Below are 23,761 nucleotides of genomic sequence, written 5' to 3'. Positions count from 1 at the left end.
CTAGACTGACCTTGAAACTTACCGCTCACTGTTACCATGACTGCTTCACTCATATCACGATTCTTGTTTCTTATTCTTCAATCCTTTTCCTATCGGGTGCCTTTTGCAATTTTACCTCTGTGGATAATTATTTTGGTAAATTTGGAAAAATGTGAGGCACCGCTCCTCATTTTAATTTCCACTTCACACTAGGGAGTTCAATGTTTTAATTGTTCACAACGAAGCAGTCCGCCTTCATAAGTGAATTAAATCTGCCGAAAATGCAGGTTACACATTCTGCTTTTGGCTGACAATTGCTTATCATTCTGCAGAATAACTTTCATCCACTTTTGGTGGTATAAAAAATATCACCTATCATAAGGCTTCCACCCATAACTCAATTTACAACCAGGAACGAAAGAGTACAACATTTTCTAGAAATAATAGAAAACTAGTCGATTGCATGTACACACAAAGAACGAGCCAGCTTGTGAATTCTGAGAACAGAAATGGGTACAATATCATGCCGAGTAATAGGAGACAGGGCCCTCTTAAGGACTTACATAGTGAATAACCTTTCATTTTCACTATAATTGATTTTCTGATTAATGGCTATTAGCTGCAATAAATCTATTATTATTCTTATAATATATTAATACAGACTTTTGGAAATTATCAAAACAAACAAATTCTCTCGATAGACATTAAAATCATGACCACGACTTCACGCACCTACGCACACACGCTGTTACCTTCGTCGGCAATTTGGCGCATGTATTGTTGCAGCTGATTCGTTGAGACTGCAGCGCCACACTCAGGCAAGGTCACCAACGACAATGTTAAGAGAGGGGAGTGATCACTATTTATTCTATTCGTAATGCTGCTAGTTTCGCCTATACGTTGTCCTAATGAAGGTACTGAGTCATGAACCACACAGACCGAGGCCGGACAACACTATTCACTTAAAGGAACCGAGGAGGACTCTCTAGAGGAAGATGGCAACTAGAAATATGATTTCTCTGCAAGTGATGACAATGTAAGGGACGATGAATAGAAATATGAAAGCATGCAATTACTGCACTGACTAATATTTTATTGCACACATCAAAATTAAATTGAAACACCAAGCAAGTAGCTGCGCGGTTTGGGTCATGTACTGTAGCTGTGAGCTTGCATTTGAGAGATAGTGGGTTCGAACTAAACTGTCGGCAACCCTGAAGATGGTCTTCAGTATCTCCCATTTTCACACCAGGCAAATGCTAGGGCTGTACCTTAATTAAGGCCATGGTCACTTCCTTCCCACTCGCAGCCATTTCCTATCTCATCGTCGTCTACAGACCTATTTGTGTCGGTGCGACATAAAGCAAACTGGAAGGAAAAAAATACTCACACTGATAAAAATTGTACATCATCTTTTTTTTTGCTATTGTAGACAGAGTCCCGGATGCTTTGCAACAGCATGTCAAGATTATGTTGTGTTTCTTAAAACAAATGCATACTTGTTATTTTATTCAGTTTCGGAGTACATAATTATGTAGGATTAACCTGATTTTTTTTTTTTTTTTTGCAAGGTATAACCTGCCTGGTAGCCATGATCGTTAAGGGGTCGAAGTCTAAACAGTCTGTCACCGCGTTTAGCCGGTTCGAGACCCGTTGGTCGAAAAAAAATTTCACCATCAGAATGTTGGCTGGCAAAATAAGAGAGGCGGTGGTGTACAATTTCTAATCACTAGATAATGTGCCAACAGCCTGGATTAAACTCCAAACCTTTCCACTGTGTTCATACAGAGTGAGGGCATATGACGCTGTTGATGGTGATTTGTCTGTCAGATGGGGACGTTAAGCCTTGAGCACTCCCCTTGGTGCTATTTGATAGGTGTAAGCATGTGCTGGCACCAGGTTTCACCCTCTCCCTTCCTACTATCATATATCACGTCATTCATTTCATCTCATTATCTCCTCTGATGGGGTTGATGTCAGGAAGGGCATCCGGTCTTTAAAACCCGCCACAACAGATTCATCTCTCCTCGTACCCAATCCCGTACAGAAATGGGACAAGGGTTGGACAAACAAACAATCTGATTTTTGCAAGGCAACAAGTGAAAGGATCGTGGAAAAGAGCAAGGACTTCCATCAATGTAAAAATGATGATGGTTGTTGTTTAAAGGGGCCTAACATCTAAGGTCATTGGCCCATCAATGTAAAAAAAAAAAAGTAAAGAGCAACCTACAGCCTACAACAGTATCCAAAGAGAAAGGGTATGGTTATCTAAAAAAAAAAAAAAAAAAAAAAAAGGTGCTCAACAATGTAAAGACTGAACTGAGACAAGGTAAAGTCAAGTTATGGTCATCGATGAAATGCACATACCAAAAGACAGAATAACAGAGGAAGAAACAAAACTATGGCTGTTTGCTGACGACATAGCACTAACAGGGCAGAGTGAGAAGCAAAAACAAGATTGAATTGTGTGGAATGAAATAACTGAAGAGTAGGAAATGAAAAGTACGTAGGCCATCCAGAAATTAAGTTTTCCCTATTTCTTTTCTTGTAAACGTATTTAGCCAGGAAATATGAGCATGCACAACAGGTCTATGGCATAGCAAACATATACCGGCCAGACAAGTCCCACCTGGTGTCTGTAGCGCAGCAGTAGCGGCTCGTATTCTTTCTCCCACCGTCTGTGATAGTTTCTATGGAAACTGCAATGGGCCATTCGAAACAAGAGGCATGGAATGCTCAGTGGAGGTGTTGTGGTGATCCATGGCAATGCTCGCCCACATACGGCTTGAAGCTCGGCAACTGTTCTGCAGGAGTTTGACTGGGAGGTGTTTGATCATCCACTGTACAGTCCTGATCTTGCTTCCCAGTGATTTTCATTTTTTCTTGCACCTCAACAAATTCCTGTTAGCATTTTCACATGGACGAAGAGCTGAAGACAAACATCACATGCTGATTCAATTCCCAGGTGGCAGACTTCTAAGACACCGGCACATAAAAGCTGATCCCATGATACAACAAATGTCTCAATTCTGGTGGTAACTTTGTCGAAAAATAGCTCCAACATTGCTGTGTCGCATGCCAATACAGTATTTCATGTAACTATGTATTTCTTTTTTTAAATAAGGAAACTTAATTTCTGTATGGCCCTTGTATTAAGGTTGTGATAAAAAGAAAGAGGAGTAATAGAAGAGGATCCATTAAAATGAATGGAGAGGCACTGGAAACAAAGTAGTTTAAATACTTCAGATGTGAGACATCAGAAGATGAAAAGATGAGCTGTGCTATTAGTACTAAATTAGTAATTAGAGATTAGTGGTGGGGTAAATTAGCAGGAGAGTTCTTCAGAATGTATGAGGTTTGGTTTGGAAGAAAGAAATGGCGTTGAACAGTTGAGAAAACCCTTCTACCAATGGTTTAATTTTGCATTAACACTCATAGATTTTGGTTGCCAATGGGATGGATAAGCCCAAGATTCAGAACAAAGTGTGGTTGTGGTCTTAATTAACAGTATAGCCCCAAGCATTTACTTGATGTGGAAATGGAAAACTATTGAAAACCATGTTCAGGACTGACAACAGTGTGTAAAGAACCCTGACTTTGAACGAATTTTGACAGGTGACTGCCCAGGCTCTAAGAGGAAAAACAAGAAGGGACCTTGTAAGTTGGTGAGGCGACAGAGAAATCACATTTGAGATGGTTTGTGCACTAATAGCAAATGCAAGAAAGAACAACCTAAAACCTAGTGTTTGAAGTGAAAGTGAGGGGGTGAAGAGACCTGGGGGAGACCCAGAAGAATAAGTTAAAAGGGAATCTGGGATGACATGGAAGAGGAATTTGAACAAAAGTGGAGTAAAGATGATACAAAACTACAGTGGAACCTCGATTATCCGTTCCCGGAAAATAAGTTTTCCCGGAATATGCATTCAAATTACGTGGTCCCGCGAGCATTGTAATTAAATCACGTTGTAAAAGTCCCGCATTATCCGTTCCTCGAAGAAACGATTTCCCGCATCAACCGTCCAGAAATTCCAGTCCCATCAATGCTAAATCCTCGATCAATCGTGTTTTTAATAAACTGTACCTCACGAAAGTACGGCTATGGCATATTTATGGATCCTGGCGTTAACGCCCCGTCACTGCGATAATTAAAGCAAGTACTGTACCGGTAACGGAAAAGCGATCGGCGGTGAACTTGCATAAGGGACCATCTTAGCATCGCATTCGGGTGGTATTGTTTAGAGAATCTCGGAAAATCATAAAGCAGAGAGTGGCCACAACAATTGCAAGGACACACGGCGCATTTCGACAGCTCTGCTTGAAGACGGAACGAGTTTCGTCAAATGTTCGCACTTATAAAACGTCCATATTATGTCCAGGGTTAGATGTTTATATTTTTACATTTTTTCGATGGTGGTACTGCCGAAGAGGTTTTCGGCACTTTGCTCAGGGCACTGCAGAGTAACTGGGATTTCAGACAGGAATCGAAACTGCTGCTTCTTAACACAAATTCAGTATTTTTGATATTATCGTACATGATTGTTAGCGAGACCAAAACAGATGTTGCACCTTACATTTAAAAAAAAAAAAGAGAGAGAGAAAAAGCCATGGGAGGTCTTCGGATTACCTATTACTGTTTATATAGGTCCTAATGTAAGACTGGGAATTTTACGTTTTCGTGTTAAAATACCAAAAAGGGCCGATGACCTTTGACGTTAGGCCCCTTAAAACAACAAGCATCATCAAAATACCAAAAACCGCAGTCGTTTTACTTGCACACGTTACATTTTAAATGGTTGGTATCATTTCAAACTCGTACTGACATGTGCAGCGAGCGCGCTTTCCAGATGACCTCAAGGTCACGAATAACCGTAATTTCTGAAGTTTTGATATTTCTTTTATCTTTCCAATTTGATCGGATTTGTGACGCGCAGAACTGAATATAATGCATTCGAGAACTTTTAAGAATCGATACTTACATTCGAAACCATGTTTTCGAGTTCAACATAACCTTTAAAAGTCGACGTAGGCCTAATGTGCGTGGTACGAGATTTCCAGAAATTGACTACGAACAGTACACCGGAGACCAAATTACAATGAAAGATTAAGAAATGAATGAATTTTGCCATCATTTTGGGTGCTTTTGTATCTAATGTGCTTTATTTTATTAGATGAGAGAATTAAAACTACTAGTGGTCGATTGCCTTTTGGCTTGGCGTTATTAGATTTTTCGAAGTTTGGCTAGCCCAATCAAAGTTGCTGAACTGAAAGAAGTTTTCACGGGAAACTGACGAAGATTCTCCTGTAAAACTGAATATAAGTACCTATCGAGATTTTGAACTCGCGTACCGGTAATTAATGCGGTTTCGCGGTCCAACATGCCCGCCTCTCATCCAGAGGGCCCGGGTTCGATTGCGATCGGGTCAGGCAATTTTACCTGGATATAAGTCTGGTTCCAGGTCCACTCAGCCTACGTGATTACCTTTAATTGTGGAGCTATCTATTGATGAGATGGCGACCCCGATCTACAGAGCCAGGAATATCGGCCGAGAGGATTCGTCGACTGACCATGCGCACCTCGTAATCTGCAGGCCTTCGGGCTGAGCAGCGGTCGCTTGGCAGGCAAAGTCCCACTGGGGCTGTAGTTTAGTTTGGTTTAGGAGTTTTTGTAAGATTATAATTACAGTGGAACCTCGATTATCCGTTCCCGGAAAATACGTTTTCCCGGAATATGCGTTCAAATTACGTGGTCCCGCGAGCATCATAATTAAATCACGTTGTAAAAGTCCCACATTGTCCGTTCCTCGAAGAAACGATTTCCCGGATCAACCGTCCAGAAATTCCAGCCCCATCAACGCTAAATCCTCGATTAATCGTTTTTTAATAAACTGCATCTCACAAAAGGACGGCTATGTCATATTTATGGATCTTGGCGTTAACGCCCCGTCACTGCGATAATTAAAGCAAGTACTGTACCGGTACTGGAAAAGCGATCGGCGGTGAACTTGCATAAGGGACCATCTTAGCATCGCATTCGGGTGGTATTGTTTAGAGAATCTCGGAAAATCATAAAGCAGAGAGTGGCGACAACAATTGCAAGGAGACACGGCGCATTTCGACAGCTCTGCTTGAAGACGGAACGAGTTTCGTCAAATGTTCGCACTTATAAAACGTCCATATTATGCCCAGGGTTAGATGTTTATATTTTTACTTCTTTCGATCGTACTGCCGAAGAGGTTTTTGGCACTTTGCTCAGGGCACTGCAGAGTAACTGGGCTTTCAGGCGGGAATCGAAACTGCTTCTTAACACAAATTCAGTATTTTTGATATTATCGTACATGATTATGTTAGCGAGACAAAAACACATGTTGCACCTAAATGTAATTTAAACAAAAGAAAGCCATGGGAGGTCTTGGAATTGCCTATTACTGTTTAGGTCCTAATGTAAGACTGGGAATTTTACGTTTTCGCGTTAAAATACCAAAAACCGCAGTCGTTTTATTTGCACACGTTACATTTTAAATGGTTGGTATAATTTCAAACTCGTACTGACATGTGCAGCGAGCGCGCTTTCCAGATGACCTCAAGGTCACGAATAACCGAAATTTCTGAAGTTTTGACATTTCTTTTATCTTTCCAATTTGATTGGATTTGTGACGCGCAGAATTGAATATAATGCATTCGAGAACTTTTAAGAATCGATACTTACATTCGAAACCATGTTTTCGAGTTCAACATAACCTTTAAAAGTCGACGTAGGCCTAATTTGCGCGGTACGAGATTTCCAGAAACTGACTACGAACAGTATACCGGAGACCAAATTACAATGAATGATTAACAAATGAACGGATTTCGCATTCATTTTGGGTGCTTTCGTATCTAATGTGCTTTATTTTATTAGATGAGAGAATTAAAAACTACTTGTGGTCGACTGTCGTTTGGCTTGGCGTTATTAGATGTTTCGAAGACTTTGCTAGCCTAATCAAAGTCGCTGAACTGAAAGAAGTTTTCACGGGAAACTGACGAAGATTCCCCTGTAAAACTGAATATAAAGTATTGAGATTTTGAATTCGCGTACCGGTAATTAATGCGGTTTCGTGGTCTAACATGCCCGCCTCTCATCCAGAGGCCCGGGTTCGATTGCGACCAGGTCAGACAATTTTACCTGGATATAAGTCTGGTTCCAGGTCCACTCAGCCTACGTGATAACCTTTAATTGTGGAGCTATCTAATGGTGAGATGGCGACCCCGATCTACAGAGCCAGAAATATCGGCCGAGAGGATTCGTCGCACTGACCATGCGCACCTCGTAATCTGGAGTCCTTTGGGCTGAGCAGCGGTCGCTTGGCAGGCAAAGTCCCACTGGTTTGGTTTAGGAGTTTTGTAAGATTATAATTATACATATTTCATTTTTGTGATGTTTAGCCAAATTGTTGATGGTTTTCATTCATTCCCGGATTTTCCGTTTTCCCGTATTTTACGTTTTATTTTCATGGTCCCTCGAAAAACGGAGAATCGAGGTTTCACTGTATACATATTTCATTTTTGTGATGTTTAGCCAAATTGTTGATGGTTTTCATTCATTCCCGGATTTTCCATTTTCCCGTGTTGTACGTTTTATTTTTATGGTCCCTCGAAAAACGGAGAACCGAGGTTTCACTGTAATTGGAAATTGAAAAGGAAGTAGAAACACAGTTAAAATATATTACACACATCAGAATTCAAACTTTTGAGCAGTTGACTGGGATAGCATTTTCATATGGTGTGATCCGATGTGAACGACTACAGGAAGGACAAGGGAGAGAGTCAAATGCATTGTATTGTATTGTATTATTTAGGTTCATAGATTCTCACCACAGACATTGAATGCATTATAGATTACACATAATTTGACTTTTAGACGTAACTGTCTAATGGGATAAACATTCTAGAATGACCTGGTACATGCAGAAATCAAAGAGACTTTGTGTCGTGAACTATAATTAAGTTAGTGGTACCTGTATGTTGTTTAGTTAGCTTAATATCTGGGCTATGGTGGATGAAAATGTTCTGAAGGTGGTAGCATCGGCTGTTGCAGATAACAAGAGTCTGTGCTAATAATGCTACACTACACTAAGTGTAGTCGTGTACAATATTTACCTGTAGATTACACTGAGATACAGACAGCCATAAATTATTATTATTATTATTATTATTATTATTATTATTATTATTATTATTATTATTATTAAACGCACAAAGTTTTCATTGTCTGCACAGAACATGTATGAGTTTGTCCTAGTTTGCCATGTGGCTATAATTTTTATGCATATGGCATGGAATAACATCAATATGTACACAACAAAATACACATATATACATAAAATATTGTGGTGCATTGGCCGCCATGCTGATTCCAAGGGGGGACGAGCAAGTTAGGCTGTCCCCAGCCACGAGTTCGCTCGCCTGCACAGGCAACCAGCCAGGAAGAAGCGAGGAGTGCCGACGTCCCTCTGTCATCCCCCTGGGAACCTTCGGCCACTACTAAATACCTTGAGACGACCAACGATCATGACTGTTTTGGGAATATCTGCTTTCCAGACTGTTTGCAAAGCCTGACTATATAGACAGCCAGCCAGTCAGTCAGTATTGCATGCGAGTGTACTACTGTGGAGTACTGAGTACTGTGTTATTGCTGAGTTGAGTCCGTCGTTCTATCCTGTAGTTTCACAAATAAGTATTTTTTATTTTCCACCTTGTCGCTACACTAAATTGCTTAAGGCAACTTATTGGTTAAAAGTGGTACATGTTTCGTATATTATAAACACCTTCAGCCACATAACACTGTTTAGATGAAAAATTCATAAAATGACAAAGTATCAATGCTTTAGAGGAAGTGTCCTTAAAATTAACATAAGAAGATTGTCAATTAACATAAGAAGATTGTCAATCTTCTAGTCTCCTGTCTGCCACAAATCGGGTCTTTTTTGACAAACACTGTTGCGCATATTCTTAAAACTTCCCAATAAAAGGTTTGCACATTGTTCACTTAAACTTACCATCATAAAAAACGAAAGAAGAACAAAACAGTGCTAGCAAAAACAATCACTGCAGTTGAACAGAACAAGCCAGGTCGACAACACAGGCGGCACTGAACTGGCAATGAGCTGTGCTATACATGCTTAGCATCAGAAACACAATGTTAAAAAGAGAGTTAAGAGGTTCCACCTATTCAATACACTGATATACAGTTGTACAAACTTATGTTACAACATGTTTAATTCGGTTTGTTTCGACACATATTTGGTACCATCATAGCCAACTGAAAGAGCAGGGCAAAAAGTATACAATTATCAACACACATAACACAAAATATCATATTTACTTGCGTTATTAGACCCTTTATTTCCCCCACTTTTACAGCCAAAAATAGTAGAGGGGGGTCCAATATGCGATAACCTCAAAATTTTGTGCAGTGAACATGACTTCTAGGCTATAAAGAGCTATAAATTGTACGTGTAAACATTCTATACTATTAGTTAACAAACTTCGAATGTATTCAAGTTATACTGGTTATTTTCGTCAGAAGGCAGTATTTCTAAACGTAAAAAAACAGGGTGGCCACGACTTTTAGGCAAACGGTACATATAAAAGTCAGTTTTAGTTACTCATATCACGTCATTCGTTACATCTCATTAATTCCTCTGGTGAGGCTGACGTCAGAAAGGGCATACGGCCGTAAAAACTCGCTACGAAGATTCGTCTCACACCCCGTAGAAAAAGGGATAAGGGTATCGTGTTATCATATAATTAAATATTGATACAAAAGAACTTAATGGCCAGTCATTTGTCTCTGTCAGTTCAGCAGTACGCCTACCGCACAGTAAACCTGATCACTGCTTTCATTTGAATATGATTGCCTTGCGCCATCTACTTCCCTGCCCTGTTACCTGCATGTCGGCATATCAAGTGACGTCATCTTCACTGCCATCTCATCACTTGTGTCAGCCATGCTTCATTCTTTTTGAGCCATGCACTGCAATCGAAAGCATACGAGGTCCCGTCTTTTTGAACCTTTTAAAAATAACTTCGTTCCTGACTATAGAGTCTAAACAGTGTGAATCTATTCCCAAATGGTTTCTGGAGACGTCTCTGATATTCCCAGATGGTGTATATGTAGCAGAAGCCACTCCATCCGAATAAAGCCATGCTGTAGAAGGCATGCCAAACCATCAGCTGATTACTAGTGTATGTTACGAGTTGTACTTCCGAATGTAATACATGGTAACTGGAAACATTCTTTTGGTAACTGCGGCTGTTAAAACACAGACCCTTATTTTTAAGTACATTTCATGCTTGTTCTCTACATTTATCACATCAGGATTTACGTAAACAGCTGTCCATGAGATAAGACAGACCACATTGTTTAGGTTAGGTATATTATCGCCCTGATAGTGCCAAAAGTTCCTCGACAGAAAGAATAAAAATAAATAACAGGAAAATATACCACATTTATGGATATCTACAGGTGTAGCGGTAATGCATTTTATTATCATAATGTTTAATTTTGTACCTTTGTTGTATGTTTTGTTTGGCATCTCCGAAAATCGTTTAAAGTAGGCCTACGTAGGGACATAAAATTATTATTATTATTTGTTAGGTACGTTGGCGAGTAAACAATCGTTTTAATTGGATAGCTTTTATCACATTTTAAACTTACTTCTGTACAAATATAGGTATACCTATAACGACCCGAGTTAAGAGATATTAAACGACCACTTTGTTAATGGTCTCGCCTGGTGTATAAATAGCAACAACCGTGAATATTTCTCAACTAAAGTAAACTCGTTTCCTCATCCCGAGGTGGTACAGCTCTTTTTAGACACACGCTCAGTGGTGGGGAAAGTTACATGTTCCGCTTTTACTGCATATCAACCTTCCTGCCATTCATACATATCTGGCAGTATGGTACAGGGAATCGAAGTCAGACTCCCGAGAACAGCAACTAATTGTGCTAACCATTATGCTGGTGGATTATTATTAACTACAAAACACAGACATATAGCATGACTGATGCATGCTTGCAATGCGCGGGTCGGACACGAAGCTAGGCCTATTCACCCACAGTATTTGTGCGACGTCATCACAGCTGCAGTAGACCTATGCTACAGAGGAAGACATTTCTTAACTACGAAACACAGATGTAGGTACCGCATGGATTCGACGTGGTTTCATTGCGTAGGTAGTATGGACGAAACTATTCACAAATTTGTGTGATGTCATTAGAGCTGCAATAAGACTTGTACCCGCTTTGAAGCGGAATCATTGTTCTTCTTTGATGAATTACGTTGGGGGGTCTTATATGCGAGATTTATTTTTTCATTTTCTTTGTCTCGAAAAGCCAGGGGGGAGGGGGGTCTACACGCGAGGGGGTCTAATACACGAGTAAATATGGTATATGACAATGTTCACACTCTAAAGGATATATGTAAAAATGTAACATTTTCCTGAAGATGAAATATTCAATTGAAGTTTATAAGTAACGTGACAGTCTTGTACACTCCTGCTGCGAGTGTTGAAATCACATATAATGATGTTGAATTAATGGATAAGAACTAAAGGATACATGTAAATATGAAACACTTTTCACAAAAATAAAATTTTCAATGCGAACTACTCAAACTTATGTTATTTTTTTGCTACTGGCTTTACGTCGCACCGACACAGATAGGTCTTATGGTGACGATGGGATAGGAAAGGCCTAGGAGTTGGAAGGAAGCGGCTGTGGCCTTAAGTAAGGTACAGCTCCAGCATTTGCCTGGTGTGAACCAGTTATTTTTGGGCACCCCCTCATATCTGGCCATTTCTAATTCTATCTTTCCTTGTTTTCTGTACAGCTGATCTAACAAACATAATTTCCAAAGCTTCTTTTTCAGGTATAATTCTGTTACCATATGTTTTCTTTTTCAGGTAATTTATAAATTTATTTTTTCAAAATTAGTTTCAGCAGACTGAAGAACCTAACAGTTATAAATTAACCAGGTCAAAACTGAAAAGAGATGACTTCAAATATCACAAATTACTGTATGAAGCCACATACCTTTGATCTTCTCCGAGATAGTGACTGCTTCGTGGTCAGTGTAGTGTACAACAGGAGGAGGAGAGGGCGGTCGCAGGCGTTCCTGCTCCATGCGTTCTCGGTGCCTCTGCTCACGCTGCAGAGCTCGCTGGCGGCATTCCCACTCGTAGAGATCATCACGTGCCTGAGCGTAGTCTACGTGTAATCGCCCGGTGTTGGGTGCGTCAGTGTTGGATCCCAACCGAATACGATAACCTGAGGAAAACACAAACAGAGATAAGAAACAAGTGTTTACAATTATAATTAATGAAATAAATAATGAAAAAATACATTTTAAGAACACCATCTTAGCAAATCATCAAGGAAAAACGTTTTTAGAGACGCAAACTATACAAGTCGCTTACAATTATGTTTAAAGTTATCACAGGAATGTCCAACATCTGAGCTATTTGCACACGTTTCATGTGTGGATTAGCATCCGCACTCTCAATATGCTTTAATTTTTCATCATTTGCAAAATGTCCAGCTTTTTTCTTCTCCGTAACTGAATGTCCTGCAAACCACTGTGGGTAAGTACAGTAGGCCTAACTTATGTACATTTTTACACAATTAACCTCACTCTCTCTCTAGTGATCAGCTGTGAGGCTGGTTGACAGCAGATCTCCATTCTTCACGTTTCAGTTTGTAGTAGGAGTCACATCTCGTGTCATCTAATATTTACGTTATGTACTCTAATCTTGATCGTTGTCTATAACTTCTTTCCTCTATGGAACCATCTATTATTTTCTTCAATAACCCATCACGTCTAAGTATATGGCCTATTAGATGATCCCACCGTCTTTTTATTCGTATCATAAAACACCTCTTCATTTTGACTGACTCTCGCTGCAGTTGTAGGCCAACACGCTAGGGCCGGGAAATGAAGTTCTCTACCTAATCCTCACCCAGGCCAGTTGTCGCTGGTGCATCGTGCGGGCAACGTGACCAGGAACGCTAATTTAAATTTCCTATGGTGGGACTATTATAAATGTACTAAAGAGTGACGTAAATGTGCTATCCAGGTTTCTTTAACATGTATTTAATAGGTCATGGACTGGGACTTTAGAATAATGACGTAATAACCATGGAAACGCGCTAGAGAGGGACGTCTTAACCAGTTTCGACTGTACCATGTTTACTCGCATAGATTAAAAATATAGGCAAAAAATCCACTATCTGTGTAATGATGATATAAAAAAATTACAAAGGAATATAGGAAGAGCTTGATAGTCATTTGGTGTAAAATTATAGCACGAGTTTCCTTCTGAACTGTCAAGAGCATAAACTTACCACTGGCCAAGTTAAACACCTGGGTTTGAAGTAGCCTAATGATAGTAGAATGATACTCTTGCCGTTGCGAGCTGATAACACCATTAAATCAATAAAAGTAAACTTCCACCTGCTTGATACTATATATTTGCTTTAAGCAAATTAATTTTTAGTAGTACATGTTTCATTCCTTAAGAATATTTTCAGCTACATTACATTGCTTAGGCAAAATTACATAGAATTTTCTCCTTCTAAAAACCCATGTTAAAATAGTACCTTTGTTATGCTTAAAACAAAAAATAATTAAAATATTTGGGGAGGGTTGAGTGGGGCAGTGAAATGGGAAGGGAAGATGGATCTACTTATGTTCTAACCTAATTTAAAACAATTCACTTCAGTAGACGTCAAAGATTTGTTAGTATACAGCACCTCTGTTCATATACGATGTGTATGATTTTCTTAGTCATTCATTTTTTTTTTTTTTAACTGTTCTATTCAGCTGCTCTTCTTTTCCGAAGTGAGTACTGTAATTTGATTTAATTTGGTGAAAATGGGTCTCTTGAATTTTTGTTTATTAAGGGATCCTCTGAAGCTGATTGCTGTCTTATTAATGTTATGAAAAAGCTTTCCCCAAAGTCTTATTATGTCGTCAAGCTACTGTGCCCTTGAAGGGGTCTAGCAGCTTTCCATCGTTAGAAGAAAAGAAAAAATCCTTTCCTTTATATACTATTCTTCGTCGCTACTGCAACAAGAATTTCTTTTATCACTTGCACCTTTCCAGAGAAAATCATCTTCACTTTCGTCCAATATATTCAAGATTCCCATTTTCTTGAAAATGTTTCCAATTATCTCTGAAGAATTCATGTCATGAGAATCAGCATATCCATTGTTATGCAACTATGTCACACATTCTATATGTTCCTCTTCTATTTGTGGAAACTTAACAGTTTTGCTTGGCTGCAAAAGGGTTGAGTCACTTATTGGTAGTTCGAAGTGGATTTTTCTGATCCTGCTAGTATTGCACATTGTACTCTGACTCTGCTGCCCTATTTCCGTTAATCTCTGCATAACTGATTACCATGAGTTTATATGGTGAAGTATTACCAAAATAATTTCTCATCGTGGGTTTAATAATACACAGTTACAAGGTCACAGAATACATGTGAAGCACTTGCAAAGAATATTATGTTCTGAACAGGCTAAGCAGAGTGTTGCTGTGTCAGGTCACTGCTGTCTCACACAATGAACTAGTCAAGCACTGCAATTTGGAAATACTAGATTTCAAAATAGAAAGCCTGCTACTTCCCACCCATATTTTGCAACACGCACAGAACAGCACAGTAAATGCTCAAGAATACAGGTGCGTTAAAACAGTGAAAATTCCCCACTTTACACTAAAAAGCCAGCGTTCAAAAATTATGCAAGTAAATATGGCACACATTTGATCTGATGATTTATATTTGTAATTAAGATCACCATTATCCTTTATCTGCTCCAGCAGGATTTTTTTTGCTCTGTGTTTTACATCGCACCAACAGATAGGTCTTATGGCGACAATGGGATAGGAAAGTCCTAGGAATGGGAAGGAAGCGGCCATGGCCTTAATTAAGGTATAGCCCCAGCATTTGCCTGGTGTGAAAATGGGAAGCCACGGAAAACCATCTTCAGGGATGCCGACAGTGGGGTTCAAACCCATTATCTCCCGGGTGCAAGCTCACAGCTGCGCGCCCCTACCCGCACGGCCAACTAGCCCGGTGGGCAGGATTTTAGGTTGTGGGTAATTTTCACCCACTGAGCATCCTTGCATCTTGACAGAGAGCTCACGTCCTCCTGGGTTAAAGAGGTATATATTTTTCATATCCTGCATGAAGCTCTGATCTATCAGGGCGAGATGCATTTTTGTGGGGATTAATGAAAGAACAGTGCTTGAAATTCACTCCAGGTAATCTTCTACATCTTTGGGAGGACACAGACGGTTCCCCAGAATATCAGCCGGGAGCAGTGTGAAGCTATAGTTATGAGGTTCAACAAGCGCATGGAGCTCATCATAAACAGTGGCAGACAACACATTAAATACCCTGCTGTTCGATAAATGATGTGTTAAATGTTCATGTTAATTGTGTAATGTTGTGTAATAAAACTGCATTGAATTAATGACACAATCAGAAATATTTTTTTTCCCCACCATGTACATTTTATACAGTGTATCATTTGAGGATTGGGGAAAAGATCCATCCCTGAGAAGGTGGCACATCGAGCAATATAACCAAGGAATTTGTATTCAACCCGGTCTCGAAAGCCCAGAATAACGGCTGAGAGGATGCGCCGAGCTGACCACACGACCCCTCGTAATCTGCAGGCCTTCGGGCCGAGCAGCGGTCACTTTGCAGGCCAAGGCCCTTTCAAGGGCGTTAAGTGCCGTGGGGAGTTTGTATTCAACTGCTTATTTCTTGTTTGATGGTGTGTAGGTCACACAGGTGCATCAACTCAAAAGACCTCCAATGAGGCCTCTACGGAGGCCATACAGCATTTATTATTATTATTATTATTATTATTATTATTATTATTATTATTATTATTATTATTATTATTATTATTACTGCTAATTCTTAATCCCATCTTTTCATATGCTGTCTTTGACTTTAACTGTATTCTGGATTCTGTCTCCCCTCATAACCTTAACAAGTGATTTATAATTCTTTTTATAAAATTCGCTTACAGTCACTTCTAAAAACACAAGTCTCTGGATGTAGTCAGGGTCATAACACTTACCAGATAAGTATATGGCCGCATCTACAGAAGATTCGAAAACAAAACGAATGTGACAGAAGTTCTTCTTGCTTAGCCTCACGGTTGTCATCTCCCCACACCTCTCGAATATCTCATGAATTATCTCCTCTGAAACATAGCAAAAATTTGTTACAGAATCCCTTGATAAGCATTGTAAAATGCACCACACATTGACACAATCTCAAAATAAAACCTTGAAGTTTCTCAGTCTGCTAAAATTAATACTAGATTAATAAAACTACAAAATACATGAAAAAGAAAACATTTAATTAAAATATCTTGTTATTAATATCTAATATTACATGACGTGGCACGAATTCCACAAGCTCGGGGCATTTATTTCATCATTATGATAGTATCACACTCCAATTAGATTCTATCAACATCTCTTTTTGCAAATAGGCCAAGTTTCCTACGAGATTAATGTCAGGGGAGTCCCATGCCGCTCTAGCGCACAAATACTGTTATCCCTGAAGTTAATTTCTTTCAAACGTGGCAAGGAGAAAACCTCCATCACCAATTGCAAACCTTCTGTGGAGTTCACAAAGAACTCTCCTTTTTAGTATTCCAGTGTACTGGTCACTTTTAATCATAATGCTATTGGCTTTATGTCCAACTAACTGCTTCTTTAAAACGGTTTTTGGAAATGCCAAGGTGCCAGAATTTAGTCCCACAGGAGTTCTTTTATGTGCCAGTAAATCTACCGACATGAGGCTGACATATTTGAGCACCTTCAAATACCACCGCACCGGACTAAGCCTGGATTGAACCTGCCAAGTTGGGGTCTGAAGGCCAGCGCTGTCTGAACCACTCAGCCCGGCAATGGTCACTTTCATCATACCTTTGGCTGGAACTAATTGTCCCAGACATTCATGTGTGAAACACCCCCAAATAGAGTATTTTGTAGTCTGTTCCAAATGTGCCCAATCTGATGGCTTGGCGCACACACACTGAAACTTCTGACCCTGCACCTCATCAGAGGAAAGAACTCCCTTCTCGCGTTCTATTGTCCTATCTGATGACTACTTGCCCACAAGAGACATTTCCTGCACATTTCTCCTGTTGGCAGGCATTTCTATGGGGGTCTGTGAACTTTCTTTCCATCTGAGAGAAGTATGCAACAAACATTAGGCATTACAAGTAATGAACTTCATTCCAGTTCCATTATTGACTTTAAATATCTAAGATAAAATTTTAAAGAATTTCACTGTATAAAGTCCACCTGTTCAATACACGTTTGCCATTTGATAAATGATCTGTCTAAAAAGCTACATAGGACATGTTTCGACCTAGCCTAGAGGTCATCAGCTAAAAAAACGGTGATACAAAAAAAACTTGAGATAAAATACAATCAACAAAATGCAATGGAAATCTATGTTGAAAATGTACATAGCTTCAATCTTAAAACACAATCTACAAATGCAATGGAAATCTGTCTTTAAAATGTACATAGCTTCAAACTTGGATGAATTTTGTTGTAAGTGTGGGTCCAACCGTATTTAATACAGCTATTGGTTGGCTGGAGGAAATGCTTAAAAATTGTGAAGACTTAAATGTTGTTCTATTTGTCATATGTCTGGAAACGGAGTGAAGTTTCGAAAGATCCATTACATTTCTTCATGGAGAATATAAGTGTAGCCAGGATTTCCTCTTTCCTCCAGCCGTGTGCTTGTATAAATCAGGTTGGGTCGGTGTTGACCTCACTGTATTCACTGTATTACGTATCACTGTTTTTTGTATATGTCTTTCCTCTTTATGTTATTTTCGCTGATGATGACCTCTAGGCTAGGTTGAAACGTGTCTTATGTAGCTTTTTAGACAGACTTTTTATCAAATGGCAAACATGTATTGCAGAGGTGGACTTTATACAATTAAATTATTTTAAAATTTTATCTCAAACATTAGGCACGTATGAATTCACTGCCATGTTGCCCAATTTGCAAGTTAAGTCCAAAGCAGTGAGCCTGTTTCTATTTGCATATTTGTGAAAAAAAAAAACATATTTTAATAGGTTTAGACTGTATTGCTGATACAAAAGGATGAAATCAGCAATGCCTGCTCATCATGACAGGAGGTAATCATTCCTCATAAACAAACTCTACAGCACATTCTGTCTCTGTAGTAGGCCATTGTAAAATGCTGTCATAAAAGTGTCCATATTCCATCAGGAAAGGTTTTAAGGCATTTAGTTCACGTATCTTCTTGATATTGATGGGCACCAAAAACAAAGAATAATGTAGGGCTCAGACCAGGTACTTCCTTGTCTGAGTAAGAAATATAACCTTCTCCTTTTACCCTTACATTCCGAATAATATTGCGCGTGTGAGTTTGTTTGTCTACCACTCCTCGTTTCCTTTTAGATACAGGTTCGTCTTCTGATTTATTTATTTATTTATTTATTTATTTTTTTGCTAGTGGCTTTATGTCGCACCGAGACAGATAGGTCTTATGGCGACGACGGGATAGGAAAGGCCTAGGAGTCGGATGGAAGCGTCCGTGGCCTTAATTAAGTTACAGCCACAGCATTTGCCTGGTGTGAAAATGGGAAACCACGGAAAACCATCTCCAGGGCTGCCGACAGTGGGATTCGAACCCGCTTCTGAATTTTCAGATATATCACTAAGAATATAAAAAACACTGCACTAAACAAAAGAAACTTTTTGAATCAGTTGTTCACAAAACTAGGAACATGCGATTCCAGAAACACAACAATGACAACAAAAAAAGATGAACAGCTGGTTATTCTGGATTCAGAACAGCAGTGCCAACCGGAAAGGTACCAGCAGTTTACCGCAGAAACCAACCAAGCGGTGTAACTTAACTGGTTTCTGAACTAAATACGAAATTCATCATAATGCCTGACCATTATAGGACGATGTTTCTTGGCTGGTTTCAGCACCAAAATGTGCATATACCCTCTTAGTAACATATTCTGCCATTAACTCATGTTTCCATTTTTTGGCACTTGACTGCTTTCTGAAATAACCGATTCAATTAAGGCCACGCCCACTTCCTTCCCACTCCTAGCCCTTTCCTGTCTCATCGTCGCCATAAGACCTATCTGTGTCGGTGCGACGTAAAGCAACTAGGAAAAAAAAAGAGATGACACTTAAAGAAGGATATATGAAAGTGAGGATCCCGGCACAAGTAAGTGGAAATATTATGATGATGATGATGATGCTTGTTGTTTAAAGGGGCCTAACATCAAGGTCATCGGCCCCTAATGGTACGAAATGAAATAACAAAAAGTTCAAATTCATCCACTGACCAAAATAAATAAAAAATGTCATGAAAAATGAATGGATGGACATGAACCCAACAAAAAACAAAAAAAAAAACAAAAAACAGTGGATCAGACTCAAAAAGTAGGTAGTGAATTAGAGTATTACTGACCAAGGGACCACTTGTCTGTCTGTTAGGTCATCAGCCCAGAGGCTGGTTGGATCCTCAAATAGCACCACCAAAGGCTGTGCAGTTATAGGAAAACCACAAAAACCAATGGCAGAGCCCAAATGAGGCGTACTAGGCAAGATGAGTGAGGTAGTTTGCCATTACTTTCCTCACTGGACCAGAAGGTGCTACTGCAGCACGACTGATCCTATGAGCAACACCTTTCATAACATTCAGATACTATTTGTGCTCCAAATGTCATTAAACAGCACCACTCATACCCCAGCAGCTTCCATATTGTCACAGCCATGGATGAGACTGGGACTTTGGTGGAAGCTACACTTTGCTCTGGCCTGTGCCAAGAGACGGATACAAAAATACTGCATCCATCAAGAAATGGCAACAGGCTGAGGGACCACTTATAAAGCACAATGATGCCTGATGTCTGAAGGGGTGCTAAATCTACGTCTAAGGCCTCACAGAATGGTACATGTCGCGAGTAAAGTACAACCATGGTATTTGTCAATTTGGGGTACTAATCAAAAGTAGCGAAGACTCACGGTGTTCCACACAAGATGGTACTACTCACAAGTATTGCACGTCGTACAGGGAACGCAGACCTATGGTGTTTCTCACACAATGGCGCCACTCATAGCCAACGCAAACCGGTAAGGTTCCTCACCTAGGTGTACTAGTCATGGGCGCCGGTATTCCCGTGGTGTTCCTCACATAGTGGGTACCAATCACAGGCAACGCTGACCCACGGTGCCGCTCATATAGCGGTACAACTCACAGGCTACGCCCAGACCCGCGGTGTTGCTCACATGGGTACGACGCACGGATACTGGAAACCACCAGGCCAGGCTTTTTACTGCAACTAATCACAAACCTATTTCGTACCTAATGTAGTGGTACTACTCGCAAGTACAGGCAACCCATGGTGTTCCCCGCGTGATGATACGAATCAAAAGTAGTTTCATGGTCCTAATTCAATCATCCCTTGGTCGCCCCTTTTACGACAGGCAAGGGATACTGCGGGTGTATTCTACATGTGCGTCCCCCACCCGCAGGGGGTAGTGTGTTTGGTCCGCAAGAGGTATTTTATTTCCCTCAAGTCCGCCGGCAAGCCGGTTAGGACTCCCCTATCCGCCACCTGGGACGCGCCACGTGGGAGTATCACCTCTCCCCCTCCTACGCCAGCGTAGTAGGTTCGTGGTAAGTGGAAATAAAGCTAGGACTCAGCTAAGGGCTCCGTGGTCGCCAACCCAGACTCCCTAGTTCAGAGCCCATGGGGCCCGCTTTAGTCGCCTCTTACGACAGGCAGGGGATACTGTGGTTGTTATTCTACTACCCCCACCTACAGAGGGAAGTTGCAGTGCCCTTCAGCTGTTGCGTTCTTTACCAGTAGCGTTTCAGAGTTTCACAACGGGTGGGTATACAAAACCGTCGTTTACAATCCTTGTATTTCTTGGAAATGGGGTTTTCCAACGTAACTATAAGAACTCACAGGTCAGATAGGTCATTCCGGTGAGCAGCGTTCCTATTGGCTAAAGCGCCTGACGTCATGAAGAGCGAGAATGACGTGGTATTTTTTCGAGCTTAGTAGTAACTTTAATTACGCTCCACTCAAGTAATGAAATACAGAACTAATGGATATATACGAAAACATACGACTTCAAATCCGTCTTTGTAAAGACAAAGAGACTCTCACAACGGCTCGAAGGTTGGAACGCAGGCCTTCTGTCCCTTGGCAGGTTTGATCCTGGGTCAGTGCGGTGGTATTGGAAGGCTCGAAGGTTGGAACGCAGGCCTTCTGTCCCTTGGCAGGTTTGATCCTGGCTCAGTGCGGTGGTATTGGAAGGTCGACACGTTTAAGAACTCTTGCGGGACAACATTCCGGCACCTCTACGTCTCCGAAAACAAGTTATTTGATCGAATTCAAATTTTAACACAATATGCAAAGGGATGTTTTATACATTGTTTATATATTTCAGAACTGTGTGTTTCCAAGGGGAAAAACTGTTATAAATTTGTAAGGCTTTTTTTTTTTTACTCCGGGTTGTTGGAAAATTCCGTTCTTGGTCGCGTTACAATCTTTATCGTATGTCCAAAGTATCACCGTGTGACTAAAAAATGCGTAAATTAATTAACTTCTGTTATATCAGTTTGTATTTTCATTGGATAGAATTATACTATGTATCACTGACTGGCCGGTACAGGGAAAGACGTGAGGCAGGGACGGGGTTGATGCACTACTTCATTTCAACATCGGAAACAGTGTCCAGCGTGCTGGCCTCTGGTCACAGGGGTCCCGGGTTCGATTTCCGGCAGGGTTGGGAATTTTAACCATAATTGGTTAATTTCTCCGGCATGGGGGATGGGTGTATGTGTCGTCTCTATCATCATTTCATCCTTATCACGACGCGCAGGTCGCCTACGGGAGTCAAATCAAAAGACCTATCTGGCGAGCCAAACTTGTCTTCGGACACTCCCGACACTAAAAGCCATACGCCATTTCATTTATTTTTGTCGGAAACAGTACCTTATTTTGACTGTTTTGCTCAGCACTAACCCACGCTCAATAATTTCCTGGAATGTTTCACATTCCGTACAAATGTCAACACCATCAGCTCCGTGCAAGTACTGTATCACAACTTCCTGGTGGACAGACTATGTGACGTTGGAGGGTGAGAGGGGAATCGCTCGCTCGGCCTTGGCCTTTCTTACCGACATCTATGCACCCGCTATGTAACTATCAATGGAGTTAGCTGTCGACAGCAATGAGACTAGTGGCGATATTTTGAAATAAAAGGTGGTTCTAGAACCGACTCAGGCCGCCTCTTAATACAGAGATATCGTCCACCACATAATATACATACCTGTTGTATTCTCGGGAAGACCACCAACAAAGATAGTTCTGCAACCAGGAGGCCTTTCTCGTGTCGTGGGAGGTGGAGCATTGGGGTTCGGAGGGAATAACGTACAAGACTTGCAGTGGATGATCTCCTTGGTCATCGGTCCAGCAGCCATCATGCTCGGGTCAGCCGGCATCATGGTACCGTCAGCTCCCATTATCGTACCATCTGGCATCATCCCTCCCATCATGCCATACTGAATACACAGAAAACATTAGACACTTCTAACTGTAGTCCACAAGTTTAAGAACAATGTACAAATTATATTCACATAAATTAGTTCATCTCCTAAAGAGTAGAATGATACTGGTAACTACGATACTGTTCAAGAAACAAGAAGTATCTTCCTATCACACTATGCTATAATGATACAGCAAATAAAAAACAGAGATAGGAAGCAGGATCAGACCACCAAAGGACAAAAATGATGACAAACCAGTACAGAAAGAGGAAGCAGCATATGCGGTGGTGATTACTGTTTGAAGAGGAAGTACAACTGGGCAACCATCCTCTATTAACAATAATTAGAAGGAAAATGGGAGAGTTCCAACATTTCAAAGAATGAAGGTATCAGCAAAAGAAAAGGAAAGGCGTAAAAACGAAAGACTCCCTAGGCGTCGGTCAGAAAAGAACAAGAGTTGACTAACGGAGGTCGGACAAGAAACATAAAAGTGAGGAGCCTGGCACAAGTAACTGGAAGCAATGCCAGACTCAGCTAGGGGACTGAAGGTTGCCAACCCACGCTCCCAAGATGAAAGCTCATGGGTCTTCTTTCGGTCACCATTTACAATATGGTGGTGGTGATTATTGTTTTAAGAGAAAGTACAACTGGGCAACTATCCTCTATATAACACTAATCAGAGAGAAAAAAAGGAAAGGATCTGACACTTTAAAAAATGAAGGTATCAGCCAAAGAAAGACAAGGGCCACGAAGGATGTGAAAATGGAAGACGCCCTAGGCCCTGAGTGCTCTAATACTGTTGGGGTTAGAAAAGAAAGAGAGTTGACCAAGAGAGGTCGGATAGGATAGATGGAAGTGAGGAGGCTGGCACAAGAAAGTGGAAGTAATGCCAGGACTCAGCTAAGAGCCCCGTGGTCACCAACGCATGCACCCAAGATCAGAGCCCCTGGTGCCCCTTTTAGTTGCCTTTTACAACAGGCAGGGAATACCGTGGGTGTTATTCTACTGCCCCCACCCACAGGGTGACACCATTTACGACAAGCAGGGGATATCGTGGATGCATTCTAATGTCCCCCAACACAGGGGCTGGAGCAGCATTACACACTTGCCAGTCCCCATTGAGTTCCCCTCTGTTGTTGTTGT

The 23,761-nt window shown here is 40.7% G+C and overlaps 1 protein-coding gene across 2 annotated transcripts in view; it reads right to left on the bottom strand.

Annotated features, from left to right (window-relative positions):
- LOC136857400 (ecto-NOX disulfide-thiol exchanger 2) overlaps positions 1-23,761 on the bottom strand; it is a 152,677-nt gene that overhangs the window by 88,426 nt on the left and 40,490 nt on the right. For both annotated transcript variants that reach the window (XM_067136038.2, XM_067136039.2), the window contains exons 4-6: positions 22,402-22,633; positions 16,115-16,240; positions 12,056-12,289 (exon numbers count right to left, since the gene is read on the bottom strand). In XM_067136038.2, coding sequence (XP_066992139.1) covers positions 12,056-12,289; positions 16,115-16,240; positions 22,402-22,633 — 592 coding nt within the window. The remainder of the gene's footprint in view (positions 1-12,055; positions 12,290-16,114; positions 16,241-22,401; positions 22,634-23,761) is intronic.

The sequence above is a fragment of the Anabrus simplex genome, chromosome 1 (genome assembly GCF_040414725.1).
Source record: "Anabrus simplex isolate iqAnaSimp1 chromosome 1, ASM4041472v1, whole genome shotgun sequence".
In the NCBI taxonomy this organism is placed as follows: domain Eukaryota; kingdom Metazoa; phylum Arthropoda; class Insecta; order Orthoptera; family Tettigoniidae; genus Anabrus; species Anabrus simplex.
This window is presented reverse-complemented; position numbering and strand designations above follow the sequence as displayed.